The sequence below is a fragment of the Diadema setosum genome, chromosome 13, assembly GCF_964275005.1.
Source record: "Diadema setosum chromosome 13, eeDiaSeto1, whole genome shotgun sequence".
Taxonomy (NCBI): Eukaryota; Metazoa; Echinodermata; class Echinoidea; order Diadematoida; family Diadematidae; genus Diadema; species Diadema setosum.
In genome coordinates, this window is record NC_092697.1 from 26578330 (window position 1) to 26598909 (window position 20580).

Here is a 20580-nt window from a genome sequence, read left to right on the forward strand (position 1 = left end):
TTCACTGGTATGCATGAAAATGCTTTTATCAGGCAAGCTTTTCACACACACAAAAAAAATAATGGCATACTCAGATGAAATGAGAAAAGAGAATCTTTTCAGTGTATGTGTTGGATTGTAGCCGAGACTGTATTATGGGTGAGTTATTGTATAACCACGATATAACGGTGTTCTCTTTTTGACGGAAAAACAAGAACCAATGAAATACAATATCAACTATGAAATAAAGTATATTAGGTGAAGTCTCGAACAACTGCGAACGAGAAATTGAAAGATCCGATTGTCGACCCTACAAAATCTCAAGTCGTTGGTGCAGTATTTTCTTACTAAAGGTGTGCAATCCTCGACGTGTGCGATCAATTCCATTCCTTTAAAATGTACAAGGCCTACCGCAGTTCATCATTTTTTCCCGTTAGATATGAATTTACGTCCCTTTCTTTTATATAATGTCACTTTTCTCACCTCTTGTCTTGCCGCTAGGTCTATGTCCTTCATGCCTACCAGCTTCGCCCACACCATCTTTAGTAATTTCTGAACGACAGATCTTTTGAAAATACAAAGCAGATGCCACAAGGCTGATCAAAGCCATGCGCCTCTCAAGTTCATAAACTTTGAAGGACGCAAGAGATTAGAATGATGTTTTTGCATGTCATAGAAATTACATTCAAAATCGACGCGATCGTGGCACGCTGGTAATATGACAAGAAGGTGTAGGTGGAACGTGAAAACAAGTTCTCCGCCGTCATTGTATTATACCTTGGTGGGAGGTACAATTCGTCCAGTGCATGGGAAAGCCTAGTATTGTAATAGAAGCAGGAAAACATGTACTTTGTCCTACTGATGCGAGGGAGGGCAATCGTAAATCTTACCGCGGACTGCGGGTGATTTATTACAGCAGTCTAGGTCAGGAGACTACGATGGCTAGGTTACAATCTTGCTGTCAGCACAGGTAGACTGCAAACGACTGTGATTGGTCGAAACACACGCTCTATTGACCAGCTTTACGTTCGCTCTCGTAGCACGAAAATAGCGGCGAGCTTTACCGTAAATTCGCCCTTCGCTAAGCTGCCTTCCCTCGCAGCTGCATCGACGGTAGTCCAGTCGCCTGCCAGCGCAGTCGGAGTCCTGATCTCCCCGCCCTTAGGTCGAACTCTGTTCGCAAGTTCCCGGCCAGTTCTCGTCTTGAGGAGTTACTATGACGGCCAGGTTTTCAGGTTCGCATTTGCTGAACTGCAACGCGATCTTCTTCGCGTTTGCGATGCTGATGTGGTGCTGTCCCACCACGCAGGTTGCAGTGAAGCGAGATCGGGAGCTGACTGCCCAGGCACCCCTGGCCGACGGCACGAGACCAGATGGCCATTCGGCGTTGGTGTCGAGTATTGGAGCGTCTACTATCAAGCAGACATCGGCAGTTGTCGACAGACAAGGTGACCGATCAGCGTTTCCTCGTCATCCTTCGTTTGCGGTGGGAAACGAAATCCCCACCAGGAGAGGGGCACCGATGGATTATCGACCGGTAGACCTTCGTCAACCATTGGCGGCGGAACAGGAGCCGGCAGTTGGTGGTTCTGATAGAGGAACGGATCATTTCAGGGAGCGGGGTTCCTGGAGCAGCACTGGGATGTTTAGGGCAGATGGGAGGGAACAAGACAGGGTTGAAGATCAGGTGGCAACCCTCGAACCTAGGACTGGAGAACGAGTGGGAGAGGATATACCAGCTGCCACAGGCGACGAACGAGGTATAGCGCAGGAAGCGCATCTTGCAGCGAGTGAACGCAGGACGGAAAGACCTACAGAAGGTGAGAGTGCATCTTCGGGGAGTTTGGATGGACCTCAACCGACGACATGTGACAAGTGTCAAAAAGCGCGTAACGAAGATCTGATCGGTGAGTACGACCCAAACGCACTCGTGCAGCTTCGCATCGAGACAATCAAGCGACAGATCCTGGACAAGCTCCGTATGGAGCGACCTCCGAAGGTCAATGTGAGCTCCATCAACATCCCTGCCCCCCTCTCGGAAGGGGCTTTTATAGACGAGTTTGACGACGGTGAGGAACAGGTGCACGATGCCGTGCGCCATCTCGGTCCCGACGCCGAGTACGACACTACGGAAGATTATTATGGGAAGACCACTCGAGTTATCGTCCCAGCTAAACAAGGTTTGTCACACACTTTTTCTATACACGCTCTCCGTTAATACCATTAATCTCCACCAACAGTCCTCACGTCAGTGTTGGGGATGGGAAATGGGACGAAAATAAGTCATACAGCATTGACTGCGTAGCGTGCGTAGCCATGGTAACGGTGATGCAGATTGAACGTGACGAACGTGCTCCATCTTGGCAAGCGTGAGTGAAATTCTACCGTGTAGTGGTAGCACAGTCTCGCGTTTCATCTTCCGCCTAAATGTTAACCGTTAACCTAGTATTAAATATTGTGATGCCACCAAAATGACATTACTTTGTGTAAGTTGCTCCCAAACCCTCGTTTAACCTATTTGAGGAGCCTCGTACTTGTCCTATTTTTTTTTAAAGATGCTATAACACTGGGCGCTGAAGCGGAAAATGTCGGATGTATACCCCAGCAAGCGACCCCTCGAAAATAAGATGTATGAGATGGAGATGAATAACTTCGATCACCACGAAAAGAATCATCAAATTACTTGTCTTTCCTCTTGCCAATACGCTTGCCACGTGTCAGGTTGTTTGTGCATATTCCTTCCTTCACTCGTTTCATTTGCAAGGTGTCACTGATTTTTGCCCCTATAACAGTGCTACTGCTGATGCAAGCAAAGTATTTATTGCAAACACGAAACTTTGAAAAACTTGGGGAATGGAAGGCTACGCTGAAATGTCCCTGTTGTATTGGATCTAATGTGGAAAGCAGCGAAATTATCTTTGTATACTGCTCTGCAGGCAGAGTCCTATGGTGTAAAACCTCCATAACCATAATCATGTATTTGTGACGCTTTTTAAAGATGAAACAGCATAGCAGCGTCATCCTTGTCAAAGACGTTGAAAAATTAGAGTTAAAACATAAAAGTTGCGAGTGCTCGGATGAATGTCATAAATGATAAACTTTGCACGTAACCAGGCCATCGCATCAGTCCCATACGGCTCACTGCTTTCATCCAGGGTAGCTCAATCTTTGAGGTATTGTTGAAACGTATTCGTGTGTGTTGGAGTGATTCCTGGTTTGAGTGGGTTTCTTCATGTCATTTGATTTGAGGGTTTACAGGGGACAGGGATTTTGAGCACGAGGAATATAACTGTCTTTATAATACACTGAAAATCTTTGTCCTTGTAAAGATAGATTTTCAGAATTAGCTCCACCCCCGAAATCAAACAAGGAAACAAAACCACTCCTGAAAAAAAAAAAACTCCTGCAATAAGGCGTGTTTACTTAAGATCAGATGTTCCCAATCGCCGGAAGTTATAAGTTTCGAATGACAAAAAAAAAAAGAAGAATATTATATGTAGTAACCTTGGTTATCATCCGATCAGATTTGCAGCATTGATAAATTATTTCGCTTCGATTTTACGTCGATTTTTACATTCAAAGGAAACTGCAACAGGTCCAGCTGATCAAGCACGAAGATGAAGTAGTAGATGAAGTGATAAGAACAGGAGGTTGAGGGCATGCTTATCGAAGACTATCATAACCAATATAAATGACATGTGAAGAACGGAGTAACGAGTTCCTGAAGGACTCAATGTGTCATAGGTGGGTAGAGCAGATTTCAACTGTCTATCAAACCCCTAACTGTAATGGGGAGCTATATAAGGCGGGCCTACTTAGCACATGTTAATACAGCTCTAAGGTCATTGCGGTTCGGGCAGTTTAATCAGATTTGATAAGTGTCGGCATAAGCCGATCACATATCACCGATCACCAATCTTATATAATATATCATCTGCGTCTTTTGTTCTTTCGTATGGTTAAGCTTCCTTCGAGTGATTTTTTTTTTTTTTTTTCGTTTGGCAATGTGCTAAAGAGATATCGGAAAACGGGTGCACACACGCGAAGGAAAGTCACTACCTGTTATTCACAAACACGCAGCCACCCTGGGACAAACGGCAAATGCGCGCCCCTCGATCAGATCCCGGCTCCTTAGCCTCTTACAAAGGTCGCTTTCAAACTTAGTCACCCATTTTGCTACAACTTAGTGAAGAGATGTGCCCTTCCTTTGTCTTGCCGCTGTCGTTAGATGTTGTTTCTGGCATTTTCTTTGCTCATCGGGTTTCTTTTTTTTTTCCAGCTGGTGAATGCGGGAAAAGAATAGAAACCATATAGATGAATGTACCCCTCTCGAGTCGGAGTTATTACACATAGATGTACGTCAGTCAATGGTCAACAATCCCGGGAGTAAGACTACTTGTACTAGCCCATACAGCTGTTTTCTTCAGACACAGTGGTTCTCTGTACCATATTCGTTCGTCCCTGCATCGGATGGTGCTCGCGGAGCAACGACGTAGGCCTAATACAAAAAACAACCCCTTTCATCGGAAAAAATACACGATTGTTTGGAATCAAAGCAAGAAACCATGCGATTGTAATGTTTGTTCGCAGCCCTTTTCTCCTGGTTCTCTTTTCCTCCCTTCCACGAGCTGCGTGTTGATACAGACGGTCACATTTCAGCGATTTAGCAGACTGTGATCAAAAAATTGTTTTCCTCAGTATTTATCTAGGCAAAGGGGTACATTGTGTAAAGGCAGAGAAATTTCCAGTTTCTCTGAAGCACATTTCAAATAGAACCAGGTCTCTAGCCGCACTCTATCGTATAAGAGAATGCAATGTAAAGTATTTGAACCACATGAGCTACCAACTCAAATCTCTGTAGAAATCTGCGAATCTAAACAGGGCGCTTTAACATACCTGTTCAGTTAGTTATACCATAGGCGAGTTTCTCGTATACACATGACAATTTTGTTCACAAAGATTGTAATGAACGTAGACCGTGCTGGTAGTGTTTCGTATCGACTTAGCCGACTGCCATAGTATGCTATGAAAGACTAGGAAAAGATTCAAAAATATACACATGACGTAAGAAGTGAAATGAATACTAGTAGCTCGTCACTAGGCACTTGGTCAACAACAGCTTGGCCTACAATTATACATTGGGCCTTGGGGTATACACGGTGAACTTTGCACACACAAAAAAAAAATGATCGAGTGATCACATTTGATGAGCATGTGTAGGTCAGTTGTATCACAAAACATCCTACATAATAATTGTAAAAATTTTACAAAGTTAATGAAGCCTATAAAATATAAGGAGATATCACTGTTTTTCTCTATAAACCATAAATGTAAACAGTTTATTCTAGAAACAATTTCATTATAACTATTTTTCACATTTTTATATGACGATGCTTGACATTGATTATACTGATGAACACTTTTATATTGGCTGTTTCTCGCTTAGAACCATTTTGAGCCACTAAAGCTGGGTTTTTGTTTTATCTGCAAACGGTAAATAATGCATTTAAGTGAATATCCCCTTACGCAATAGAATCAACACACCTTTATATCCATTCGGGGACGAATTTTCTTTTCGCGTCAATTTTTTTTTTGGACTTGTTGGAGGACGACTGTAATACATTCGCAGGAAGATCACTCCAGTTATTAAATGTCCCAGAAACTACATTCACTATCCATTTACGAAACATAATCGCTCAATTATTACCACTGCATAGAGCTTTTTGTTGTGAAGGATCGCAATCTTTTTAACAGTTTTGAAGGTTCGTGTGCAAGACTTGAAAGGCCGTTCCACCATCATCATCTTGTTGTTTACGTAATTCGGGCCATAGTCCTACTGTAAGCAAACGTAGAATATTAAAAGTCCACTTTCTAAATTACTTAGATTTGAAATCAATCTGTGAGCTGATGAGATTGTGGTGAGGGGCTAATCCAACATCACAATGGGAAAGAAATTGACTTCTAAATCTACTAGATTGAGAATTTTAATTTAATTTTGGATTGGTCCCTCATCTCAATCTAAAGAATTTAGAGAGGAAAGCTTTCGTATTTCTGCGAGTTATTTTTCATAAGTAGCACTGCTCCATTTACATGATTTTACAGTAGTTATCATATAGTCAACTTGAATGATAAATGGAGTGGATGTTTTTCATTTGTAAGTCTTGGAGCCACTGGTAAGAGAACAGTGCGCTTTTTTAAAGTATTGCTCATTATTCATATAAGAGTACCAAAAGATATCTTCTGGATCGCTGATATATTGTTGTACCTTCTCGTCGTCGGGGCTGCAGAGTGACATTACAAACATTGCCTGTAGACTTCAGTATGTTCGACCGAAATTGAAATCATTCCGAAAATTTCGATCTTTGGTCCTGTCAGCCAGGCGCTTATTAGTTTTTATCAGAATGGCACCCTTCATGAAAGATAGATAATCTATGTAACCTTGTCGTTTGTTCAAGGAACACTGTGTGCATATAGTCAGCTATGCTTTGAAAGGTAAAATAACATCTTTATGATATGGAATTGGTATTGTTTACACTTTGATTGGAATATTTTCTCAGGAACTTTCATGATGACAAAGGACAAGGTGTTCAAGTTGTTGAGGAAGGCGACCCAAAAGGTTTGGATACCTATATGTGATAGCGGTAGCCCTTTTGTGCAGTTCCTTCTGGTTTCTCACAACCATGCGTTCTCAAAGGGAATATGCAAAGAAATGCATGTTGACTTGCTTTGATTCATATTACCATGATCGTCACTTACGTTACCAAAAGAATTCTAAATGTATGTGCCATATATTTCATAACAATATTTTCACAATTTTCCTTCATATTACTTGGATACTCCCCCCCCCCCCAAAAAAAAAAACCCACACATTTCAAACCAAGTTTCTACTATAGTGACATCATCTGTCAGTTACGTAGCTTCTGGGGTTGAAAGGTTAAGATAGAATTGTGAGACAATGGCAGTAATGGCATCACTTCATGGAGGAAGATCTCCACCCTATGATATGTCCAATTTGAATTCAACATGTATATTGTACAATTAATCTCGGACAAACGATCAACGATAAGAATTGAAGTGAATTGAATTGGATTAAAATTTCATTTTCTTTTGTAGTTGCTAAAGAGGAAATGAATGCTTGCAAGCGAACAATCGCGGGACTGATGGCATAAACGGATGGTATTGGTTGAGATGAGGATTCAGCCTTTAACTTTTCGCAGGATGCTTACAAACCACTTCATGAAATGTTAAAGAGCATACAATTGGAAGAGGAAGTCAAAGTTCATTTGATGAAAATTGGTTTTGAAATAGTAAAGCAATGATATCCTAATAAAAGGTGGGTCCCACCTTTTTATTAGGATTGCTTTGTTTTGGATATCTCAGCCATTTCAAAACCAGTTTTCATCACATAAATTTTGAATTCCTCCTAAAACTTTCTGTTCTTTCATATTTCAAAAGTGGCTTCTCATAACTCAAAAATTATCATCGAAAAAACGTTGGAAGCCTGCAGCCCCATCTCAACTAAAACTATACCATTCCTTTACTATCCCCTCCAAAGGACCCATGCAAAGAGGATCAAGTGCCTTTATACCCAGGAGCACAAATCGCTGCTTTACAGGAGGACTCGTACCAGTGTCCCCATGATTGATGTTTTCGTGAAACAGTGAAAGTGGACATAATTTAACATATACATATTTAATAACTCATATCATTACCTCACAAATAATGCTTGCAAACAAATCTAACCTAAAACTCTGGTTCTGTGTGTGTGTGGGGGGGGGGGTCCAAGAATGAAACAAAAATAGCTGCTTCAAAATTTTCTTAAGCTGTAAGATTGATGACTTTTTAAATGGTAGTTAAGTTGGGGTTGCAGAGTGATCGACACACACACAAATACAAGTTTATTCATGATGTTCTAAGTGTTCAAACCAATTGGAGACGTACGAGGTGATGAAATCACTCTCTTGTCTACGTCACTCTGTAGCAGACATCACTGGTTGTTTTCAAGCGGGAAATGATAAAATTCTGTAGTATTTTTTACCTTATCGGCTGATTCATTTTTTAACTTTTTAAGTGTTTGATTGCACTCTGTCTAAGAAGGCCAAGTTAAAATACGGCATGGAATTACTTAGACGCAAGACGATTGCGGTTTTTTCTTTAACATTACACATGTCTCCACTTCAATAGGTTTATCCTACACACACACACACACACACGCACACACACACCCACTCGCACACAGTCGAATACATTCATGATATTTGCCATGGGCATTCGTCGGCTTGGTAATGCAGTGCAAGCGACGATTGAAAAAACAAGTTGCCCCCGCAAACAAACGGTGTGGCTGCTCGCACGACCTACTTCTGACAAGCTGGCATATCACATCCACGGATTTTACAAAGACATGCCGACGGACCAGCGTCTGTATACCTTTTCCCCGTAGTCTTTCCCTTTCTTCATCTCTCCCTCTCTTTCTTTTGTTGGTCCATGGCATTGAACTGTTGAAGGCAAATAGCTGGTTTTCACCTGTGCGCGAGTCGAGCCAATGTTGAGGTGGGTGACTCTATATACATGTGGTTTTAACCCACCTCTCTGTTACAGGCCAACTTCTTCCCTCGATACACTATGAAGTATACAATAGAGTCAAAGACAAATGCAGTGGGCGGAAGAGACAGAAAAGAATAATATGAACGACACACACACACACACACACACACACACATTCACATTAACCCAAAACAAACCCAAACGAAACGCCACTTAGCAGAGGAGAAAAACACGCATTGTGGTAATGTGCACTGTGTTTGCTGTCCTGACGTGCAATTTGTATCAGGTTGATAAAACTGAAATTGAAATTGACGCCATTGTATAGGATCAACCCGAGCAAGGCCACTGTGATATAGCGAATACGTTCTGGATTCCTAAACAGAGGATCGTAGATTCGAACCTGCGGAGTTCACCATCTTCCAGGATGTTTTTGAACCATTCCGGGGGACAAAGGAGTTGACAACAACTTTGCTTACCACGAGTACTATTTTGTGTTTATATCTTTACAATATTCTCAGGTGTTAGTACTCTGTTTATTGTCAGGAAGAGGCGAGTGTCAGTTCTCAATTAAATTCTCGGTTTTCCCTGGTTTGAAATTGTTATCTCCAAGCTTCAACGAAGGGATCAATGTTTGTTGATTGTGCCAGTGCTTACCATAATTAGACAACAACGTTTACTTTATAGATATGCATAAAGATCTGGATAAACAACGAGGACCACTCTACATCAATATGTATTTTATTCATGTTGCTGTTGGTCGAAGGTCAATTGTTTTATTGCTTTCACGATGTGTGTATCAATTGAGCGATTGTGTAGAGCTCCATATATGATTTGCTATTCGAATATATTTGGATGATATCTAAACATATTCTATTCAATATAGTAAAATAATATTGTTATGTTCGAATGACACATCATTTCTGGGACTCTACAATAATACAATACAATCATACGTGTGGTTCTACTCCGAAGAGTGCACGTCGAAAACGTTCAGTAGTATGTATTTGTTTAACGCAATATTACAATACCTAAAACGAACGTTGTTTTCTGCGCTGCTCCAGGTAAGCAGTAAGTGCCTTGTTCATTGCACCATATCCACCTTCGCATGGGGATTTCAAAGGGATGGTATAGTTTGGGTGAGATGGGGATTCAGGCTTGAAGTTCAGGTTCACAATTTATTTGTTGAAAATCGGTTTTAAAATGGCTGAGATATCAAAAAAAGAAAGAGGTATCTACAAGTTTGGTTCCACCTTTTATCAGGACCACTTTGTTTTTGGATATCTTAGCCTTTTCAATACCGATTTTCATCAAATAAACTTTTAATTCCTCTTTAAAATCATATACTCTTTGATATTTCATATAAGTGGTTTTCTATTTATCTCGCAAAAAGCCAAAACCTGAATTCCCATCTCAGCCAAAACTATACAATTCCTTTTCACCTCAATGTGAAAATACAACCAATTACTTCCAGATGTGTCAGGTGGCAGCAGTCAATGCTCCTTAAATGTCCTTTCACTTCCTGTGAGGCTTGTTGTGTCTTCTTTCAGTCACGGTAGAATAATCATTATGATCATAAAACTCCAAATTTCTTGTGAGCCAGTCAGTGTATATAGTTTTCGATGTCCATCACTCAGCCATGTCTTTGCAAATAATCTTTCAAATAAATACGCGCACACGTGCGAATATACCCATCTTCAGCACACAGGGGGGTGTTATCTCACACCCACGAACAGAAAGAACTCATCGGATGATAATTGTGTCGTTAGCGTTTGTCAAGACCCGACTTTCGACTAACAATGAGGAATGCTTTGTTGTATGTTATAATCTGATACAGTGCCCGGGCGATAGGCAGAACATATGCCACATGAACCCTTCTAAAAGTTCAATCGCACTTTCAGGCTCGCAGCAAGGTATCGCAAATCTTTCATTTAAGCGGAATCTCTTACGTGATTTATCGACGTGCACCGTCACGAACTTTGCACGATTACTTTTTCTGTTTTCTTCGTTGTTGTTTTTTTCTTCCCCAAATGTTGTCGATGCGTCAATTTGCATCGTTGCGCTGATGATAGCCAAATGAGTGTATGGACACATGGCCCTATTTGTTCTTGTAGGTGATAGGGTTTATCTTTGTGCTGTCACTTGAACGTGTCTTTTTGACTTCTTTTCAATGACGACGGCAAACAGTAGGGTTAAAGGTTGATTGCTATCAGCTGTACAGTAGCAAGTGAATACAAGAAATTCATCGAAGTATAATATGCAGTCAGCTGACTCATGGAGTGCTGGGGAGATTAGCAGCACCTGGTTTTTCAATAGTAATCATTATTGTCATTTTTCTCTGGTATGTATTGCAAATTGCTAAATCAAAATATGTTCCAATTTCAGATAAACTTCCTCCATGTCTAATAGAAGTGAGATTGGCCTCTGAAAATGTCTCTTCTGGTAACTTTTGTTAACCGTTAAATTTCGCGGTGGTGTTTAGTTGTCTAATCATGGATGGTGATTTGATGCTGAGTGGCAGAGTTGATCTTATTGCCTTTAAATGCGATAGCTGGGTTTCTTGTCCTCTTTATATTATATTTTTTTTAATAATTTTGATTGAGCTTAACCCATAGATTTCATTGGCGATCTCACTCGGTGTGATAAGATCAGCCTGAGCTAAGATTAAGAAGTCCAAAATTATACCCTTTGGACTCTCCGCATAAATGTCAGAAAGATACATTTTCGAATCGATGTGCTGTAGAGTTTATTGCTATCTTGGATGAGGTGAATCATTTTGTGTGAAATCATGCATATGTAACAGTTATTGACGATAAGTGAAATTTCTGAATGAATTATTAGATAATGAACTCTTTTTAATTCAGACTTTTAAAAGCGTCTGTTTGAAGGTGTCAGCAATACATCAATGTTCTCGTGTCCTCTGGCATTATTTCCTTGAAACCATAAATAGGAATCTGTCCATGTGTGTATTGTCATATAGGGTTCAACATTATCATCTTAATCAATTGAAAAAAAAAATGGTGAAAGAATGGTAAAACCTTGATTATGATATTGTACCTGCCATCATTAAAGAATGTGCTGGCATTTTAGACGATACCAATACGCTTAACCTGGCTTTTAATGATATGCAACTCATTACATTGTTACATTCTGTCAATGCCAAGTATGGACGTGATAAAGAACACGTTCTAAAATTATGATTTTTAAAACTTCCACTGTCTTGTTTGCAACGATCTTTAACCCTCAAAGTGCCTCAATAATTACCCGTTCACAGGTATGTATGTGAAATTTGTACACATTTTGACTTATTGGTGCAGACAGGATTAATTTCAACGTTTATCAGATCACCGAGGACAGTTGGTCTTCGTCACAGGAACCACTTGTTTGATCATGTATTCCCACCTATTCATGGTCATGCTGGTACTCTGCAACCTTCCTGCTGTTATCATAACTTAAGTGCACAGGGAGAAGACCGTTTCTTATTCAAGTTTCTATGTACGTGAATTTTCTTCCATGAAATGTTGGGCTGTCGTTGGTACGCATGTGAGCTATGGTAGAATTTGATGGAAGATAGATAAGAAAACACACAGATAAGTTAAAAAATGTCAACTTGCAAATATGATTGCTTTCATGTCTGACCCCGTTGATTGTTACTTCCGTTTTAAAGTAAACATAAATTAGGAGATTGGGAGTTTTGAGATTTTCTTTATTATGATTTATTCTGTTATAATAAAAAAGTCATGTTTAGATTTTTGTTTATATAACTGTAAAACAGGTTTGAAAGATAGAGCCATTCGTTTGTAAAATAATTTTCCGTCAACCCTGAATAATGTAAGTGCCTACTACCACCATCAGAATTGTGATCTGTATTGGTTATGTTGATTATTCGATAGAATGGAATGGATTAAAAGCACATTAAATGAATGAATGAATGCAAACCCGGAGAAAATAATGACGCTTTCGAAAATGTAAAGGGGAATTCTGACTCATTTTTCAACAACACAATATAAGATATTTCAAGGCTAGTAAACTGTCCTCAATGTGCATTTCATTCTTTGAAGATTTCTACCTTTTTCCTATATGTTGTGGGTAACTTATCTAGAGAGAATATGGTGCTATCCGGTCAGGATTATCATTCTCCTGTTTCGGACAAGGTTCAACCGCCTTCTCTGATATCGTCACTTTCGTTTCAATTAGAAGGTGACCTCAATTCCGGTATAAGTCGATAAAGGCTGAATAACAAGGCATTCTGAGAAGAGACACAGCTTCGTGTTCAGGTACAAAGACGAATGTATGACATGAAAACACGGTAGTGGGTCTGTATTTGTGAGCTTTTCTCTGTAGACCTTCAGAGTGTAGGGTAACATTTATTATGCATGTACACAAAATTATCTGGACAACATCCATTCAACCGCTAGAAAGCTGTTGAATCAAAATAGCTTTGTAGCTACAGTAGCAGACTGCAGGCATTGACGGGGTTTCCAGTTGCTATAGACCTATACGAGTCGTTCTTGTAATATCGTTTCAATCTTTCAATCCATTTTCAATTCTTCCTCACTTTACCAGTTTGAATTATCTTATGCCAAAATAAGTTACGTTGTATATTATCAATGTTCAAGGTGCTTAAAGTGTTCCTTCAGTTTTGTTTGACTAGCTGTGGAGATTATCTGTCTGTAACTAGATCAATTACCCAAAGCATTTTCATACATATCATAGGCAATACCTGAAGTATGTGTTAGACTAAGTTCTAAAAATGTGGTGTAATGGGAGAGCAAAGTGTGATTCTCCAAGCCAACATCAACATTGTTAGCTTCCGGAGTAAGTCACCAGTGCGTATGACCGCTTTAAAGGGAGCTTTTCCGCGTGCAGAGAGCTATTTCAGAGGCCCAAAAGAAATAGGTGATATAAAATTTAAATCACCAGTATTTTGCCAAAATGTTTAAATACGAAAATGTATACTGCACCTCAGGGGTCATTCAGACCCCTTACCAGGTCAAGTGACTATCATATCGCCTGCGCAGGAATCCTAAAACCTGTTTCGAGACTCACCTAATTGATTTACCTTGGACGTCAAGCCAGGAATCAAGTTCTATTGTCCTGGAAGACTTGTGAAAACATTGTGTTGAATACGTAAACCATGTAGACTGTATAAACCTATTAAACTGTATAGATCAGAGATGTGGGCATGATACTGAACTTAGGTAAAGAAAGCACCGTGCACCGGAGGGTTTAAAGAAAACTGATGGAGAGCAATGACCAGGCGCGCTCTTTACATTTCTAGTACAAGCATTTAGACTATAGGAAAAAGTAGGCACATCCCGTAGATTTATTTATTTATTTATTTATTTATTTATTTATCTATCTATTTATTTATGTTTGTTTGTTTGTTTGGTGTTTTTTTTTTTGGGGGGGGGGAGTCTGTGTGTGCTTATTAATATCCCATTTTGGAATATGTAGAGATTCCGTTGTGATTTACTCATTTTTATGGTCATTTTTTGCACAGATTTTCATTTTCTACTTATCTTTCTTCTTCTTTTTTTTTCACACAGAGGAATAAATGCCACACTGATCATCAACATTTCATGGCATTAACAACAAAAATCATAGCGCCTCTGGTTCTTTTGCCATTGACAGGGGATGTTGACAATGATGGTGCAAATAGTAGCTGTATATTTACCGTATATTTATGTATTGCATCGTCACTGTACTATGCACCCGCTACTGTGCTACTGCTATTACTGCTACTCCTGCAGTATCCCTGTTATGACTCTTATTTTGCTTATTGAATTGTCTCACAGGAAACGTTACGGAAAATTTCGGTCTAAGTTGACGGCATAAAACTTATACGAATATCTAAAGGACGAGTATTTGACAACTCAAGACAAACCTTGAAGAATTTCAAAGCTATAAAAATGGAATATACAAAACAGAGAAATTATACTCCCGATGATGGTCTCCTAAAATCTAGCTTCATTTACCTTGAGCTATCACCTTCGTATTGCTGCCCATAATCGACACTTAAAGACGCTGTCTGGCGTTGTGGTGACTCAATTTTAGAAGTTGTCAAACTCTACTGGCAGAGCTGTAAAATGATGTTCAAATGCATGTAAACACGCTTCAGTACTCTCACGTTCCCAAAGATTTTGAAAACTTTGCTGTCTCTATATATCAAGAGATTATTGAACAAAGATATTACTTTGCTAATAGACACCTAACCGAATGTCTTTCAAACTGAAAACACCGCTAAACATGACTTTCAAGCAATATTGAAGTCAACATACATGTAGATACCCCTTCGAACACGAGAGTTTCTTGAACCAACCAGAAACACAGAACAGTGAGTAACAGCGCTCGATGGGCACGAAAGATAACACGTATGCTTGTCTTTCAATACGTATTTTCTTTTTAAAATCCCAATTCTTTGATTCTGAAGTGATTTTTGTCGAGACTTGTTTTCAGGGGTTTGGAGAAACATATATCCATCTTCTGTATTAGTCTCACTAGTGACGTGGGAGACATGTTTTGGTGAGGTTAAATTGAGGTGAAATTAAGTGTAAATTTTGAAATCATTTAAGAAGCGGTTTCCAAATAATCAATTTTTGAACATTAGATTGATTGGGTTCAAGTATAAAAGTTTCAGTGAACGAATGCTGCCAAGTAAACGAAGGCCAATAACTTTCGAACCGGAAGAGATTGTATTTTTTTGTTGCCACCACAGAATGTTATAGTCGTCAGTATCACGTAAAGTAATCATCTGTGTAAAAGTTTTGATGATAACCGCGAATCGACCGCGAAATGTTCACCTGCAGAGCTCATTATGGATATCTTCATTTTTCCGAAATAGATTCTCAGAAGAAAAAAAAATCATTTGCATGAAATCATGAGTACGAATTTAGGTATGAATCAGAGTAGGTATATGGTTATTAATGAATTCTGTAAGACTTACTTGAAAATTGTGAGAAAATAACAGGTAATTTTCTTGGTATATATCATTATGTAAGCATACTGTGATGTCGACAGTGGCAGATGGTGTGATGAGGCAAAAGAAACTACAGAGTTAAGACACCGCAACTTTCGTACTTTTGTCCGATTTCAAATAACAAACTTTCTGCATTTTATTCATTTACACTTTTACACTGTTCACTCACGTCTGTTTATAACAATTAATTTCTTCTTCAATGATAGGAAACAGTCTGACAATGATTGTATAATTCTTTAGAATACATTCCACACATTTCCAATGTTACAGAAAGCATGGAGACTCGATCTCCTATGGTGTAAAGCATTCACCAGCTACCCTTCCTCAGATTAGGGCATTGAATTTTATATCACGATGAGTATAGTCTCTTTCCCCTTTACTTTTCTTTCTTTGTAGGGGGGATAAAAGGAGGTTAGGAAATGTCTAGTTTAAAATTTATCAAGTTAACAAATTTTGGCGTTTATTCAATGTGCACCACTTCAGCTAATTATTATGCATTTAACCTTCTATTCATTATCTTTGTGTGTTTATTTCTTCCAACAGTATATTATACTTTTTTTTATCTTCCATAGTTGTTGCTAAGGTTATAGGAACCACAGGAGAACCCTGCCTATAGTCGTAATGATTGGAGGAAATTGTTGTAGCCATCATTTTGCGTGTAAGTGCGGTGTGTTGTCGCCTCCTTCTTTTTCTCCGGGGACTGTATGTTCGAAGGGTTCATATAAGTCACAACACAGGGGTTTTCTCGAGTTCAGTGCCACTTTCCTGTATCTTCTTGTGAACTGTGCATGCATTGCAACTGTTTGCGGGGGATTTCATTGATCACGACATGGACACCAACAGTTCTTTGTATCCTAGTACTACATGGGACAATATTTAGCTCCTTCGACGCCTGTTAAAATTGTATTAAACGTTAACATTTGTGACAAGACCGTTTCACACCAATTTCCGCACTCTGACGAGTCACTTCTATCATGCTCATGAAGTCAGAGGAGGGTATTCTACTCTCTCGGAGCCTTGACGGTATTACAATAGTTATGACTCATAGTGATTCCTTCTACTTTTATATTTATCTGACATATTTTGTTTTCAATTTGAAGGAAATTACATGCATTTACAGATGATTCGTGTGATCTCACAATCTTTTGGTTTTAACATTGTGTTTTCTTTTGTTGCTTTTGCAACAGTTGTCACATCCTCTTCGCACTTTCTGCACTGTCAGCTTTAAAACATTTGTGTGGATTCACACTCAGCAGTAAGAGACTTACATAAAATTTGCGTTCACAACAATACCATCATCATATAAGATATTAATTATGACTATCGTTCTAGGCCCAGTTGTTACTTTATTATTGTAGTTGTGGCTACTATTTTATCATCTCAGTTGTCTTATCTTTCATCTATGTTTCTTGGCTTTTACAAGACATCAGATTGCCCTGAAGAACGAAGTCGGTTGATCGCCCGTTACGCGCCGGTCTTGTCCAATTGCTGCGAGTAGGTTTTGGCGAGTTGCCATTCGAGATGCAAGTGACTCCTGTCACCAGAGCGCCGCCATGAGGCCTATATGTCGAGGACCACGACCTTAAAAAACCATCGTTGACAGATTGCCTAAAATGTCTCTCCGTGATTGCATGGGTACATTCTAGAGTCACTCCGGAAGTCATTCCACAGTCTGTACGTCTTCGGAGATGGCTATATTTAGATATACATAGAGTTATGATTCAGAAAGCAACTCCGCAACACCTGTAAGGCACTTGCTCGAGTCCGATTCTTGCCTTTTGTACCGCCCTCGCATTCGTTTACCAGGGTTTGCTAAAAGCGTGCAATCCATTCGCATTACGCGGAGAGTCTGCCTCCCCCCCCCCCCCCCCCCTCCCAGCCCTCACAACCAATGGATTTATGCTCACCTCCTTTTAGGTACATGCAAGTGCAGTCAAATGGAAATATTAATGTTATACATTATATAGATGATGACTGGCGGGGGAGGGAACATACCGAATGTTCCACCGGAAGGGTTTGAAATGCTATTGAGGGAGGTTTGGGAGGAGAAGTTCCGAGACGAAGTCGAGGGACTTATAGCATCCCGAAATAGCATTTCAAACCCTGAGGGTGGAACGTTTGGTACATGTTCCCGACAACAAAAGTCATCATCTGTTATTATTATTTTCTGGATTAGTCAAATCTGCTTTTTAGCTCACCTGAGCCAAAGGCTCAAGTGAGCTATTGCGATCGCCCTTCGTCCGGCGTCCGTCGTGCGTCGTGCGTCGCCGTCGTCCGTCGTCCGTCGTGCGTAAACATTTTCATCTTCTTCTTGAAAACCCCAAGACTGATTTCCATCTAACTTGGCAGGTAGCATCCCTAGGGGGTTAGGAACTCGATTTGTTAAAATGGGCACCATGCCCCACCCAGGGGGCCCCCAGGGGGGCCCAAACCCCCAAAATTAAGGAATCTGTAAAAATCTTCTTCTCTAGAACCAGAAGTGATAGAGCTAAGTTAATACTATGAGTTAGTACATTGATGACTGTAGTTTCAAGTTTGTTCATGGCAGAATCAGAGGTGCCCCCTTGGGACCCAGGGGAGGGGGGTGGGGAGCTGTCCTAATGGGGCCTAAATTGTACATTTTCATCTTCTTCTTGAGAACCCCATGACCCATTTTCACCAAACTTGGCAGGTAGCATCCCTAGGGGGTTAGGATCTTAATTTGTTAAAATGGGCACCATGTCCCACCCAGGAGGCCTCCATGGGGCCCCAAACACCCCAAAATGAAGAAATCTTTAAAAATCTTCTCTAGAATCAGAAGTATAGAACTAAGATAATACTATAGTATAAGATAATACTATAGTATTAACTTGAAACTACAGTCATTAATGTACTCACTCATATATGAGTGAGTACATTAATGACTGTAGTTTCAAGTTTGTTCATAGCAGATCCAGGGGTGCCCCTCTTTGGGGCGGGGGGGGGGGGGGGGAGGTCCGAATGGGGGCCTGAATTGTACATTTTCATCTTCTACCTGAAAACCTCATGATGGATTTTCGTCAAACTTGGCAGGAAGCATCCTTAGGGGGTCAGGATCTCAATTTATCAAAATGGGCACCATGCCCCACCCAGCGTCGGGGAATTTGGGGAGATTGGGGGCCCCAGGGAGGAATCTTAAAAAATTTGGGCCCTTTTTTTATTGTACATTTTTATCTTCTACTTGAGAATGCCTGGTCAAATTTTAGTAGAGCTGTGAATGATTTAGATTAGTGACTGCGTGAAAGGTGAACTTGCGATACTCAGGTGAGCGCTAGACCCGCGGGTCTCTTGTTCACATTGTATGGAAAAGGCAAATTTATCCTATCGATTGCGTGAAAAATATAATCGTTCAATCGTTTGGTATCGTTTGTCATTTGTTACGTGCAAATATTTTCCCATGGGAGAACATTACAAAATTTTTCTGCCCATGGGCGAACATAACCAATGTGCCTCCATCACGTGACTGTGTTAAGCCAATCACTAACTGGTATTTGACTAACCCATTTAATATTGTACTATAAACAATGGACCAAAAAAAAAAAAAGGTCGATTCTTGGAAACTTTGGAGTCATGATGCCAGACATAATGTTCAAGTAAAGTGTAGTGCTTGAAGTGCTTGAAGGGGAATCCAGGACCAGTTCAAGTTACTTTAAAAGACAGAGTGAGACTTTGTAGGCACAGCAGTGGAAATTTAATCAAAATCGGATAACTATTTTGGAAGTTATGACATTGTGAAATATCGCAAATTTTTGCAGTTTTCGAATCGGACTTTAAGTTCTCGAACAGTTTATGTGAATTGTCACTGAATATGCAAATGAGTGAGCTGATCATGTCACCACCTGACAATTTTCTATTGATTGTTTATAAAAACTGATGAAAAATTAATTTATTAAACATGATGATAATCACGAAATGATTTTCAAATATGTTATTCGTAAAACATCAAGATTATGATCAGTCATAATCATACATTAGGATTTAAAACTGGGGCATAATTGCCTTTTAACCGCCACCCCAAAAAAGTGAAATGAACAAGATTTTGTGCAAAGGCTACATGGCAAGTTGTGAGGTTATGGCATCATGTCACTCCGTTTTTGCATAATTATTTGACACAGTCCAAGAACTGTTTTGTACAAATTATAGCGAAATTACACAATTTCGTAACTGCCCTATTTTTCCGATTCTTATCAAATTTTCACCATTGTGGTAATAAAGTCTTACTCTTTCTTATCAGACTATGTTTTACCTAGTCCTGAATTCCCTTTAACCAGAATCGTGACAATCAAACGCGTTGCTTGCGTACACTCCGTAAACGGGATTTGATCTCACTTGTCCCACATATCAATACCCTTGTTGGATCTTTGAAGTATTCATATCTTTTCTCTTGTGCTCATCATCCCGTACAATAAGAGCCGTATAGGTGTTGCATGCATTAACCATTTCAAACAAAATCTAACCAGTTTGTCTCTACGATACACACTAAAAAATACGGGTTCAAATTTGAACCCTAAAATTGTCGTTATACAACCACCCTATAGGGTGCAACCTTGCACCCCAATAAGAAATTTTCACCCTTAGAGGTGCAATACGCTGAATTTTGAACTTGCAGGGGTGCGAATTTGCACCCTCAGTTTTGTGCTAATCAAGGGTGCAAACATGCACCATAAACATTGATACATTGTGAGTTGAAAATTTGGACCACGAGTACCAAGGTTTTACTTGTAAGATCAAAATTACACTCTGATGGATATGTCTGCATCTTTGTAGGTACGAAAATAGATATTAAGAGATTTAATTTTCTACTTGCATAATAAAAGGTGCAATGTGTTGTACACCCCAGGGTGCTGTTATTATAGGGACAAACAGGGTACAAATTTGAACCTTTATTTTTTAGAGTGTATAACTCTTCTGAACATCAGTTACACTAGGCCCTACCTACACCGAGCTCGTATTGTTATTTGGATTGCTCTGCAATGCATATGGGTCTGGTTCACTTCATCCTGATGAGCTCTTTTCTGTGCTATTTCTATAGAGGGCAAATTTCTTTGTTGGTTTGATAACTT

At 39.8% G+C, this 20580-nt stretch overlaps 1 protein-coding gene across 1 annotated transcript in view; it reads left to right on the forward strand.

Annotated features, from left to right (window-relative positions):
* The first annotated feature begins 1195 nt into the window (after nt 1-1195).
* The window catches only part of LOC140237003 (growth/differentiation factor 8-like), a 30552-nt gene continuing 11167 nt past the window's right edge, over nt 1196-20580 (forward strand). The window contains exon 1 of the mRNA XM_072316949.1: nt 1196-2159. Coding sequence (XP_072173050.1) covers nt 1196-2159 — 964 coding nt within the window. The remainder of the gene's footprint in view (nt 2160-20580) is intronic.